Source organism: Ambystoma mexicanum, chromosome 1p, assembly GCF_040938575.1.
Source record: "Ambystoma mexicanum isolate Mex_15411 chromosome 1p, UKY_AmexF1_1, whole genome shotgun sequence".
NCBI classification, from domain to species: Eukaryota; Metazoa; Chordata; class Amphibia; order Caudata; family Ambystomatidae; genus Ambystoma; species Ambystoma mexicanum.
The window spans coordinates 1020114808-1020127473 of record NC_090921.1 but is presented as its reverse complement, the minus strand read 5'-3'; the positions used below and the strand labels follow the sequence as shown (position 1 = coordinate 1020127473).

At 48.9% G+C, this 12666-nt stretch overlaps 1 protein-coding gene across 3 annotated transcripts in view; it reads right to left on the bottom strand.

The window, feature by feature from the left end:
• Nucleotides 1-12666, bottom strand: part of EDC4 (enhancer of mRNA decapping 4) — a 2544921-nt gene that overhangs the window by 2402946 nt on the left and 129309 nt on the right. For all 3 annotated transcript variants that reach the window (XM_069603831.1, XM_069603839.1, XM_069603847.1), the window contains exon 3: nucleotides 8601-8712. In XM_069603831.1, the coding sequence (XP_069459932.1) occupies nucleotides 8601-8712 (112 nt within the window). The remainder of the gene's footprint in view (nucleotides 1-8600; nucleotides 8713-12666) is intronic.

The window sequence follows — 12666 nt, the reverse complement described above, 5'->3', positions numbered from 1 at the left end:
AGCACCCTCCGTGCCGTAACCCAGGGGTGTCGTAGCGACCCCCCCCCCACCGTAGACTCCATACCCTGGGACTGACTACTGTCTCCCAGGGCATGTTAAGTCACCATTGGCTTTGCTAGTCCCAAATTATGAACAGAAACCAGTACAAACCATCATATTGTGGACGTACTGGTCGGGCAATTCGATTGCCCCGGGGTCTGTTGTTCGAGGGGGCACGTCTCCGTCCCCCCTGATCGAGTTTTGGCTGGTGGCAGTGGATACTATTTATATTCGACCGCAAATATATCTCTATGGGATTTTCCCATTGTTCCTGGCTACCAACTTTAATTATTTAATTCTTATAGCCTCGAACATACCGCCAATTTATTTATTTAATATTAATTCACCGGTTGGTATTTTTTGCCAGAACTCTATTCTAAAATGGCGTTTGTGTTCTCTTCTGTGACTCCAACCCAAGTCGAGCCCTTTGTTCCACTTTTTGCGGGCTTCTCCACAGAAGCCTCCAAAAGTGGTGCCACTGTCTGGGTACCACAGGGGATGTGGGAGGGGGTTTAGACACCCTGGACTGAGTTACCTTGGTAACTCAAGTCGCACTCTTGTGTGATTGGCCCAAGTGGTGAGCCGGCCGGGTCACCACTTAGCATGTTTGATTGACAGCTAGGCTGAGTGAATGGGGGTGTGCTGCATAAAAGCAGGGCTTTGGGGGCTGGAACTTCAGAAGTCGCCACAGGACCTAAGAATCCGAGGAGGGAGAAGCTGAGCTAACCTGCAACGACGACACCACCGGTGGAGCCCTGCTGAACAGTCTCACCACTTTTCCCGACGACAGAGGAGATCTCCAGTCCGGAGAGTCTTCTTCCTTTGACTGGTGGGGATAACCAGTTTTGCCTTCTTTTCACCTTCCTGGAGCATCTCGTGGCCGCCTTGCACGTGCCAAGCACCCCGGCAACAGGAATACCACGGTTTACCACTACCGCAAAGAGAAGGGTAGTACCTTTTAACCAGAGGACTCCACGGCTGGTTTCTTCCCTGGCAGTGCAACGACCTTCATCTTTCCTCCACGGCGAGACCTCTTCTTCCTCTGGACGAAACACCGACTTGCACCAGCTGCCAGGAACAACTGCCCCCGCTGGAGCTCCCTTCACACTTAAGGTACTGTGTCCCGCCTGGCTTCCCTTGCGACAGATCATTTGGGGTGACAGTAAAGCCTCGACTTTCTAACCTGGGCTAGCCTGGGACAACCTAGCTAACTTTTCCTGACTTGAATTTCATCCTTTTTGTGCGAACTATCTACAAGACTCTTTGGGCATAACCCCACTGTGTGAACCTGGACCCCTTCTGCTTGCTCTCTCCAAGAGTGGGCCTTGCAATTGACTTCCTTGCTCTCCAGTAGAACTCTGCCTATTCTGCCTTACTGTGGTTCTTGGTAAAAGTATTGAAACTTGTGTGCTTCCTTAACTCTGCCTTTTTCCCTCCCTTTCTTTACAACTTATTAGAGTGTCATCTTATGTTAAGCGCTCACCTCTGTCTGAAAATAAGTGGTGTTTCTCACTAAAACTTGTCTAATAAGTGAATAGGGTTGCATATATATATGATAGTGACTGTGTGTTGAATTTACTTACCTCGTTTCTGCTAGTGTAAACTACAAGTGTGTTTTTAAATAAATAATTATATACTTTTACACCAAAGCTCTGGTCAGTGTTTGTTTGTACTACTGTGTCCCTGTACCTATTGTGTATACTCTGCATACTGCCTAACTATTCTTGAGGGAAGTCTGACTGCTCAGCCACAGCTACCAAGTGAATCTGTGTGGTACAGACTGCTACCAAGTGGGTTTACTGCCAAACACCTGTAGTCCTAAATCTTTTGCAGTGGTCCCTAAGGGAACTGCACAGGTTTCTGCCTAACACTCAGCCATTTTCCTTTCCTGAGGTCGCTTAGCCAGGCCGGCAAGATCACCAAATCAGTAAATGTGTACTATTGATTCCTAAATATTTTAATGGATAACAGTAGGTTGGGTTTTTGAATCTTACTAGGCAAACCCAACGTTGGTTAAACTATGCACATACAGCAATGAATACATAAAAAAACATTCTGTATCCTACATATTGTGGCAATACAAAGTCTAAGACTACCGCCACTAATTATGCAAGTCTTAAGCTATTGCAGGGGATGGTTGCATGTTCTCTATTCAAGATAGTGTTTTTCGTATACAAGATAAGAAAAAATCTAGGTCCTTGCTATGTAATGGGCAACTCAATCCTGGCCGCCTTTCCCACCTCCCTTTTTCAAGGGACTGCAATGGAATTACTTTTCATGGGATTTCAAGCAGAAATGGCACTTAAACTCAGCCATTCCATCCAGTCCTATGCCTTTTTTTTTTTTTAAGGTGGGGCATAAATGGGGGCTCCAGGGTGTAGCATTAATTACTAGGATATGAGTGGTATCAGCATTCACAGAGAACGTCAGGGCAACCTGACTAGAAAAGACCACATTTATGGAATGAATCAAACCCAAAATCGCAGTGGGCATGAATATAGACCACTCGCAAGCACCCTAGCAAATGAAGAGATGGAACATATTTCTCTCAGAAGGCATCACTGCGCAGTGCCAATCACCATTACAAGAGTTAACGATACTGCTCCATGTGCGCCTAAAAGTCAGTGTTATTAGTAAAGACCATTGGCCTTAGAGCCAGCCAGCACTTTATAGGGCAAGACCACACATTAACCATATCCACACCAAAGAGGAGTAAACAGCTTGGGCTACACTTCTTACAACTGTGCAGCACTCCCATTGGTTGCTGAGTGTTTTCTTGCATCCAATCAGGCATCAGCAGACTTTAGCCAGCCCTCTCAGCAAAGGGCCACTTCTAAGGCCCCTGTCTGCTCCCTATCCGCTTCTGGCACACTAATTGGGGTCTTTCCTGCACCTTAACCACAATGATGCTGCCACCTCACTCCTCTAAAAAATCTGGACTGCCTTGACTTTGTCTCCTCCAGAACTATGGGTTAGTTCCCTCCTTATGGACTCACTCCTACCACCTTTAACACTGTTCTTTCTGCTTGTTACTCCCATGTCATCCTGATGCGCAATGCTTCCTAAAACTCTTTGCCAACATCTGAATCCATGACTGAAAAGACAATCTTGCTGTTTTTACTTTGTGCTAGAAAGTCAAATCTTGCTGTTTTGGCTTTGTGCTAGAAAGTCAAATCTTGCTGCCCATTGCGAAATTCTCTGTATTTTGCTTGTATACTGATGCTTCTCTGTAACTTGCCAGACCAGTGACCTCACCACGCTCTTTTGTCCCACACCTACCTGCCTTAACCTCCCCCCCCCAGTTTCTCCATCCTCTCCTCACTTCCACCCCATGGCGCTTTCGGTTTCTCCTATCTTTTCCAACTGCTTTGCTTCTCCATTGACTATCCTTCCCTTCTCACTAAGTCTGGTAGGAAGAAGTTCAAAAAGGATATCTTGGCTTCTAACCCTGGTCTTCGTATCGCCGACACCTACTCCAATGCTTCCTCCAGACAGGCCCTCACCGACATCCACTTTGTCGTTCCTTCGCCAGATCTATGGACTCCTCATATGATCTCTGTCCTATCTCCTCCTCTCCCATTAATGGTGGCACTCGCTGGGAAGTTCAATGGCTTCCTTCAACTCCTCTAAAGTCATCATTAATGTCTACCTAAATGGCACTGTCATGGTCCAAGGCCCTCAGGCCAATCTCCTCTTTGATAGGCGCTTCCCTCGCCTCATCAGTTTCCTCTCATCTCCTGCTGTCCCCTCTGCTCCTCCCGTGGCCACCTTGCCCTCTCTCTCCTACTCCTCCTCCTCATCTTCTGCACCTCCTAGGGCTTTTTCTCCTTCGCAGGGTGTACCTCTGATCTGTACTCCTCCCCAGAAGGTCTTTAAGGCTAACAACCTTCTTCATATTGCCACTCTCAACTCTTGTTCTGCTGTCAAACACTCCACTGACATCTGCCACCTCCTTGATGTCCTTGGTCTTACTGAGACATGGTTCATGGCCAGCTCTGTCACAAGGGTTGACACTCCTCCCTGATGGCTACAAGATGCTCTCTGCACCCAGATCCCCCCGGTCCGGTGGGGGGGGGGGTGAGGGAGAGGGGAGCCCTGATCTTTCCTAAGTGGATTCCTGCCCATCATTCCCACTCAGTCCTACTCCTCTTTGGAATGCCTTGTCTGTAGGTTCCTCTTCCTCCTCGGTGACCTCAATATACATGTAGACTCTCCTTGTTCCTCCTCTGTACTCTTCTGTGACCTCTGCGACTCCCTCTCCCTGTCCATCCTCCCCTCTGGCCAGACTCACTCTGCAGGGCACACACTCGATGTCTTGATCTCCTCTGACCTTCCCCACTCCATCCCTCTGACCACTCCTCTCTCCTGGAGAGATCACTCCCTCCTCTCCTCTCATCTCTCCCTCTCTTCACCCTCCCCAAGCCAACCCTACCCCAACACTGCCCCAACACTGCCACCTACCTTCTCGGACATCCGGCCCATGAAGCTTGTGTCAGTTGAGGCTTTTGCTGACACTTTCTCTCCCCCCTCTCCACCTCTGACTGTCTCACATCCTGACACAGCCCTGTCTCTGCTCGACACTTCAATTTCTGATACTCTTGATGCTCTTGCCCCTGTCATTAGGATCCGTTTAAAGTCCAAAGCCAAATGCAATTCCTGGTATGACTCGGACCTGCTACACTTAAACGCAAGTGTAGGGCGGCTGAGAGGAAATGGAGGGCTTCCTGTTCATCCTCTGACAAACTGGCCTGTCGCCTGCTACAAAGGCAATACCAACTCTCTGTCCTCAACAAGAAGAGAATCCACATTCAAGCATGTGTCTCTGCGGCATCTAACAACTCGGCCGAACTCTTTAAAATCTGCTAGGAGCTGGCCAACCCTGCTGCAGTCTCTACCCCTCCTGTTGCCTCCCAGGCACTTTGCAATGCCCATGCCTCTCACTTCATTAAAAAAAAAAAAAAAAACAGGACATCCTGTCCACCCTTTTCACCCCCACACCTCCTCTCCCTTCTCCATCTGTGCTTGCTGACCCTCCTTTAGCCACCCCCCCACCTTCCTTCTCGTCCTTTCCTCTTTTCTCCCCTGATGAGGTCGCTAGACAAGTTCGATCTATGAAAGCCTCATCAAAACAGGTTCATCTAAAACCCTGTTCCTCTAAAACCATCAAGGACCACATTGACACCATCGCTCCGGCCCTTGCTGATTTTTGCAACCACTCCTTTGCCTCAGGAACCTTACCCTCCCCTCTGAAGCACTCCCTTGTGCATCCTCTTCTCAAGAAACCCACAGCTGATCCTCCTTGGCCAGCTAACTATCGCCCAATTTCCATTACTCCCTTTCTGAGCAAACTCCTGGAAAAGTTGGCCATCTTTCAGCTTAACCAATTCTGTTGGCTGTCTCCATGACCACCAGTCTAGCTTCAGAGCTGCCAGAAGCACGGAAACTGCTCTCCTGAACATCTGTGAAGATCTGCTCTCCAACCTTGACTCCAACATTTCATCTGTCTTCATCCTCCTCGATTCTCTTCTGCCTTCGACACAGTCAACCATACCATCCTGCTCAACCGTCTATGTGAAAACCTGGGTATCACTGATCAGGTTCTGGCCTGGCTGAACTCCTTCCTCTCGGATAGACCCTCCCAGGTCAACTTGGGTCCTTCCTATCATCTATCTTCCTCTCTACCTGTGGTGTTCCCCAGGGGTTTAACCTCTCGCCCTGGCTTTTCAACCAATAACTGGCAACTTTCGGCCACTGCATTGCCATTTTCTGCTCAAATTGCCAGTGCTACGCTGACGCTCATTTTCAGGCTGCCCTCGGCCACCTCCTCTCACTCTCTCATCTCTGATTGCCTAACTGCCATTCAAGATTGGTATGCTGCCAATAATCTTGGTCTGAATGCCAGCAAGACTGAGATCCTCCTCTACTATTGTAACAGTCTCTTTCTAAATCTACCTGCCTCTACTCTCCGCCCTCTGCAACTAACCCAGAACAGGACTGCGAGACTTGTCCTTGGCCTCAAGCCCTGGGATCATTATCTCTCCAGCTCTGAAATCTCTCCATTGGCTCCCAGTGGATGCAAGGATTAAATTCAAAACCCGCTGCATTGTCCACAAGGCTTTCTGGGGCCTGTGTCCAAAATACCTTAAAATATCCCTCTGCAAATACCTCCCCTCTCGAGCTCTTCGCTCCTCTACCTCTAATTCACTCATTTAGAGGTAGAGGAGCTCACCCTCTAGCTCACCCTGCCACCCTCTCGCACTGCCTCCAGGGTCCATCTGTACCCATACAGCCCCCCCCCCTTTTTCTTCCTGCACTTATCAGACCTACCCTGTCTGCTGCCTTAAACCTAGCACTTGCAAATTGCTGGCTGCACTGCCACTGTTTGTTGCCTTTATTTATTATTATTTATCGGTTTCTCCTCTGCTTCGCCTTTTCCACTTCTCCCCCCCTTCCATGCACTTTTCCCCTCCCCCTCTCCCTCTCCCATGCACTTGCACGTTTCTCAATATCACTGGGCCTAGTAAGATCACTGTTTTGTTCTCCCCGTTCACCTCCCTTGCCTTGTCGCGCTCTGAAACACCTGTGTACTAGCGCGATAGAAATAAAATATCAATATTAACCCTCTTATAACAATTGTCCTCTGTACCTAAGAGACAAAAGCCTCCTGCTGCTAAACTCTTAGCTGTTACTTCAGAGCTAGTTAAATACTCAACCATATATCTCCCTTTACATTTACCATAAATTCAAATACGAGCCTCTCTGCGGTTCTAACTTCGGCACTGCACATTTCAATAAAAAGCAAGATTGCGATATAGCTTCATGTCCATTCAGGATGAAGGATGGCAGTGGAGTTTGTTCTCTTTACAGAAACTCCCAGAGAAGCTGGCCCCCTCCCCCATCTAGCACAGCATACTGAGCTCATTGGGTGCCTACATTGCCATCAATCTGGATTCCGAGCATCCAGAGGCACGGAAACTGCTCTCCTGAACGAACACCTGTGAAGAACCGCTTGCATCTCTTGACACCAACTATCTTGACACCAACTCTCCTGCTGTTCTCATTCTGCTTGATCTTTCCTCAGCATTTGACAGTCAATTATTCCATCCTCAAAACAGCTCCAGGATACCCTTGGTATCTCAGAGCTGGCAGTGGACTGGCTGACCTTCCTCGTTGAACGCCTTTCCCAGGTCATCCTAGGCTCTTTCTCCTCTCCTATCTCCACCTGTGGCGTTACCCAGGGCTCTAACCTCTCACCAAGGCTCTTCAATGTCTATCTCGCTCTGCTTGCTCTCCACTTTCTCACCTCACTTTGTGTTGTGCAGATGACACCCAACTCCTCTTCAAACTTCGCTCTGATGCTCTCGCTACTTCATCTACCATCCCCGACTGCTCATCTGCTATCCAGTCCTGGTGTGCCTCCAATGATCTCTGCCTTAATGCCAGCAACACTGAGATCCTTCCTATTGGGAGGCCCGCCCCGTCATTCCCCCCTTCACTCTGGCCACCCTCTATGGGTTCTTCCTCTCTCCTATTAAAAATAAAATAGAAACCTTGGAGTCATATTCAATTCCTCCCTCTCCTACCTTCCTTACATAACTCCACCTCATTGGAGGTATCCTTCCTTTCCTCACTTTACCCCAGAAGCTCAACGTCTCTAGAGCGCTGGTACTCTCTAGGCTGGACTATTGCAACAGCCTCTTCCTTAATCTACCCTCCTCTCTCCACCACTTCCAGCTTGTCTAGAATAGGGCTGAGAGACTTATCCTTGGCCTAAAGCCCAGGAACCATATATCTCCTGCACTAAAAACCCCTCCATTGGCTCCCAGTTGCTGCAAGGATCAAATTCAAATCCCTCTGCATCATCCAGAAGGCTGTCTGGTGCCGAGGTCAAATCTATCTCCAACTTTCTCCTACCAAATACTTTCCTTCCAGATCTCTACGTTTCTCCAGCTCCAACTCTCTGCTGGTCAGGTGCTTTTCTAAGCAACACGCTGGTGGCAGATCTCTCTCCTTGGCTGGCTCCCTCCTCTGGAACAGCCTCCCCTATCCTCAAATTCCAGAAGCTTCTCAAGGCTTTCCTCTTCACCTTCTCTTTCCCCCTCCAACTCCCCTCCTTGTGTCCTCCTGAGTCCCGAACTTCCGCTCAATCCCTCTCAGCCGCACCCCATCCCAGCACTTGACTCTGGGCACCCACTGGCTTCTGTTCACAGGACGCACTTACTACCGGTGGGGATCACTCTGTACCAAACGATCTCTGACAGGCACTTTACAGATGCACAACTGCTGACCCCTTGCACTTCCCTCTGTGGAACTCTGTGCACTTAACCCTTTCCCCTGTCTCCTCTCCCTCCCTCCCTGCACTTTTAGTTTCTGAATGGTTACATGGCCTAGTACATCTGTCGCTCCCCTGTCAATCAGCTTATTTGCCATTGTTCCCTCCCCTTTGCCCAATGGGCTCTTTGAAACAATTTCTTGCTGCATAAGCGCCTTACAAATGCACAATAAAATTAAATGAATAAAAAAACACATTGTGATTTAAGAAGCAATACAGTTATTCTTACTTTGTTGCTTCCTCTGGCTTTGCTGCAGATGCTAGAATCATTACTCGCTACAATCTCCACATCTTTGGCCATGATCACCACACACGTGGAGCTGTCATCTCCAGACAGGCAGCTGCAGGAGAAAAGGAAATAGTTAGGGACACAGTGACTTTTTACATTAGTACTAGCACAACACACTAGCTTTAGAAGGTTTAACCTTTATAGAGTTAATGTTGTGATGTCCAGTCACCCTTCCTCCTCACCTTTCACCATAGCCTTTCTATGTGCTGCCATCAACTGGTTATGTCCTGATATTTCACTTTATTTTTTTAATTTGAGAACAACCTAGTATTAGTTAACTCCATTTAGTTCCTTCATAATGCTGCCATAGTACCTCTTTGCTTAGATGTCATCATTAGACTATTTTTACAGCTGATTGTGAAGAGTATGACGCATATAGATAAAACAAGATCTTACGTTGTCATACAACCTCCAGGGAAGTGTAGGTGGGGCACATGTAAATCTAGAAAAGGTACAACTGCAAAACTACATTTACTTTTAGTAACTTGTTTGTTTCACAGCATGAATTCAGGTTCAAAGCCACATGCTGTGCATAGATTACCAAACATTATTTACATAAACGTGGAAGGAGTGTGGAACATTGGACAGCATTAGACATTCTTTAGAACTGCCTGTCCCATCTGGACATCTGCTCACATTTGAAGATCAATAAAGTGGTTTGTGAAGCTAGATAATGAAGCAAGTGCTTTGCATGCGTTTTGTATTGGTATGTTAGGTGGGTATTAATCACATGTCTTTGCATTAGCTAAATTTCAAAACTCCTAAATACAGTGTACAATCCACCTTTCTCATGCAGCCTTGCTGATTGCATTCCCATTACGTCTGCTAAATGCAACACAATAATTGGTGACATCAATTATTTAATTCTACCCAAGTCGTATATTGCCACCCTTCTGAAGTCTAATGCATGTGTATATTTTCCTTCATGAATTGGGGTTCCTTTAACAACTCAGGGGCTTGTTAGGTTTACACATTTGCGTACACAGTTCCACGCCGTTTCATTTCCCTCATTTCCACAGCAGAGCGCAAAGGGGGAGAGTACACAGCCCTTTTGCAGTCCACCAGGCAAGACCAGCCATATACTCATGGCAGTGTTTACAATGGATTGCTATGGAGTCCACCTGCTATTTGCTGGTGTAAAAGCAGGTGGGCTCTATAGGAATCCACAGCATTTGTATAGCGGTGAGAAGGAGGGGGGGGGCAGAATCCAAACTTCCAATCCGCTCCTCCTCTTCACCATACAAATGAATGAAAATGAGCAGTGGCGTAAGAAACAAGTTACTTACCTGTAAATGTTTTTCTCCAGCATGGGTCTGGCATGGATTCTCATGCTCATGAATATTCCCAGTCGTCAGGCCGGGAATCCTCGGTAAAGAAAAAATTAATATCAGTTTTGTTTCTGATCTGTCTTTCTCAGTAGTAACCAATCACTGGTCTCTGGGTCATACTGCCCCCAGCCAATGACTGCCCTCTCCCTAAGCGCCGCCTCTGGCAGCCATCCTCAGATTTGGTAGCACGTAAAGTGGCAGTATGACCAAGTGAAGAGCCGCAGAGGGGTAGGAGGGAGGGTTCGAATGTGAATCCATGCCAGACCCATGCTGGAGAACAATAGTTACAGGTAAGTAACTTGTTCCTTCTCCAGCATGGGGTCTGGCATGGATTCACATGCTCATGAATATAAGAATACATAGCAGTATACACATGCACAACCACGGGAGGTGGCAAAAGGCTCAACATAAAGCATTACATCAAAACTCAACATTAAGCATCTCTTACCTCCTCACCAGGCTCACCTTAAGCGAACAGGTTGCGCAGCACTGCTTGGCCGACCCTGGACTCCTCCCTGGAATCCCGGTCGACGCAGTAGAATCTCGTGAAGGTGTGCCTCGACCTCCCCTTTTGTAATGGCTTGGCAGGCGAAGAACGATGGTCTGGAGGGTTGCCCAGAGCAATGCCAGAGGTCAAGATTTATTCTAAACCTTCCAGCCATCAACTCTTTTGTTTTGCTATTGTCACCCCGAGTGGGAAGGGTATGCCCAGACGTGGGTCCCTTGCCTGCTGGGCCTAGAGACCCAAGCTGCTCCTCACTGATGACGCCCAACAAGGCTGAAACATGTCTGGGGATGCTTGTGGTCTCGTGCAAAAGGGATGTGACCTAGCAGTTCGGGCTGGACTACCCCTTTGGGGGTGGGACCAAGCCTGATTTGCATATGGTTTTTCCCCTTTTGTAATGGCTTGGCAGGCGAAGAACGATGGTCTGGAGGGTTGCCCAGAGCAATGCCAGAGGTCAAGATTTATTCTAAACCTTCCAGCCATCAACTCTTTTGTTTTGCTATCGACCTCCACGTAGCAGCCCTGCAGATGTCCAGCAGGGGCACACCAGACAAGAACGCCGTGGTAGCAGCGATAGCTCTGGTCGAATGGGCTCTCGGACGGCCGGGCAACGGTCGGTTTGCCAACCGATGACATTGCATGATGCAGCCAGAGAGCCATCTGGAAATGGAAGCTTTCGAGAGAGCCTTCCCTTGGTTCACAGGTCCTAAGTTCACAAACAGCTGTGATGTCCTCCGAAAACTTTGTTTGGTCCATGTAGAACTTCAGCGCTCTAGATACATCCAGCGAGTGCAAAGTCCTCTCGGCCGGCGATGGAAAAAAGACTGATAACACAAAGGGCTCGTTGAGATGGAAGTCCGACGGCACCTTGGGCATGAAGGAGGGGTGCGTCCTCAACACTACCCTCGTATCGTGAAAGGTCTGGTATGGAGGCTTGCATGATAGCGCCTGGATCTCTCCCACGCATCGTGCGGAGGTGATGGCCACCAGGAACGCTGTTTTCCACGAAACTTCAACGGGGCCGAATGCAACGGCTCGAATGGCAGACCCATGAGCCTGGTCAGCACCACGTTGAGCTCCCACGCTGGGGCTGGTGCCTTCACCGGCGGGAATGATCGAAACAGTCCTTTCGTAAATTCCTTAACCAGGCGATGAGACCACAGGGATGACCGCCCTGTAGTCCTGGTGCATCGGGAAATCGCTGCCAGGTGTATCTTGATTGAAGCGTGAGATAGTCCAGCTTTGGCTAGCAACAGTAGGTACAGCAATACTTGAGGGGGCGTAATTCGCAGAGGGTTAATCTTCTGTGCCCGGCACCAGATAGAGAACCTCTTCCACTTATGTCCGTAGCACTTGAGAGTTAAGGACGCCCTGGCCTTCGCAGGAACCTCTCTGCAGTCGGCCGGGATATCGTACCCTCCAAACTCTAGTGCTGCAGGAGCCAGGCCTGCAAGTTCAGCGACTCTGGGTCGTGATGAAGAATGGCGCCTCCTTCTCTGGAGAGAAGATCTGCGTCCATCGACAGCTTGAGTGGTGGGGACGCTGACAAGTCCAGAAGGTCCGGGAACCAGATCTGTCTCGGCCACACCGGTGCAATAAGGATCATTCTGCACCGGGACTTCTTGAGCTGGTTGAGGAGTCGGAGCCGCAACGGCAACGGAACGCACGCATATAGGAACAGGTCGTCCCAGGGGAACAAGAAAGCAAAAGCATCGCCCATGCTCCTCGGTTGGTGAAACCTGCTGGCGAACCTCTGGCACTTGGAGCTCGTCGCGAACAGGTCAATCTGGGGTTTGCCCCATCGCTGAAAGAGTCGGTCAACTTGGCCCTGGCGTAGTTCCCACTCGTGGCACGAGCGCAGCTCTCTGCTGAGTGAGTCGGCGATGGTGTTTTTTATCCCTGTCAGATGAAACGGCACCAGAAACATCCCTTGAGCAACAGCCCAACGTCACAGATCCTCGGCTTCCTTGGATAGAGCTGGTGACCTGGTTCCTCCCTGTTTCCGGATGTAGAACATCGTGGTGGTGTTGTCGGTGAAGATCCTCACTACCTTGCCCTTGAGGGACGGGAGAAGGGACCCGAGGGCCCAGAACACTGCCCAGAGCTCCAGGATGTTGATGTGGAGCAGCTTCTTCTCTGGGATCCAAAGGCCTCTCGCGTGAAGATCTCCGCT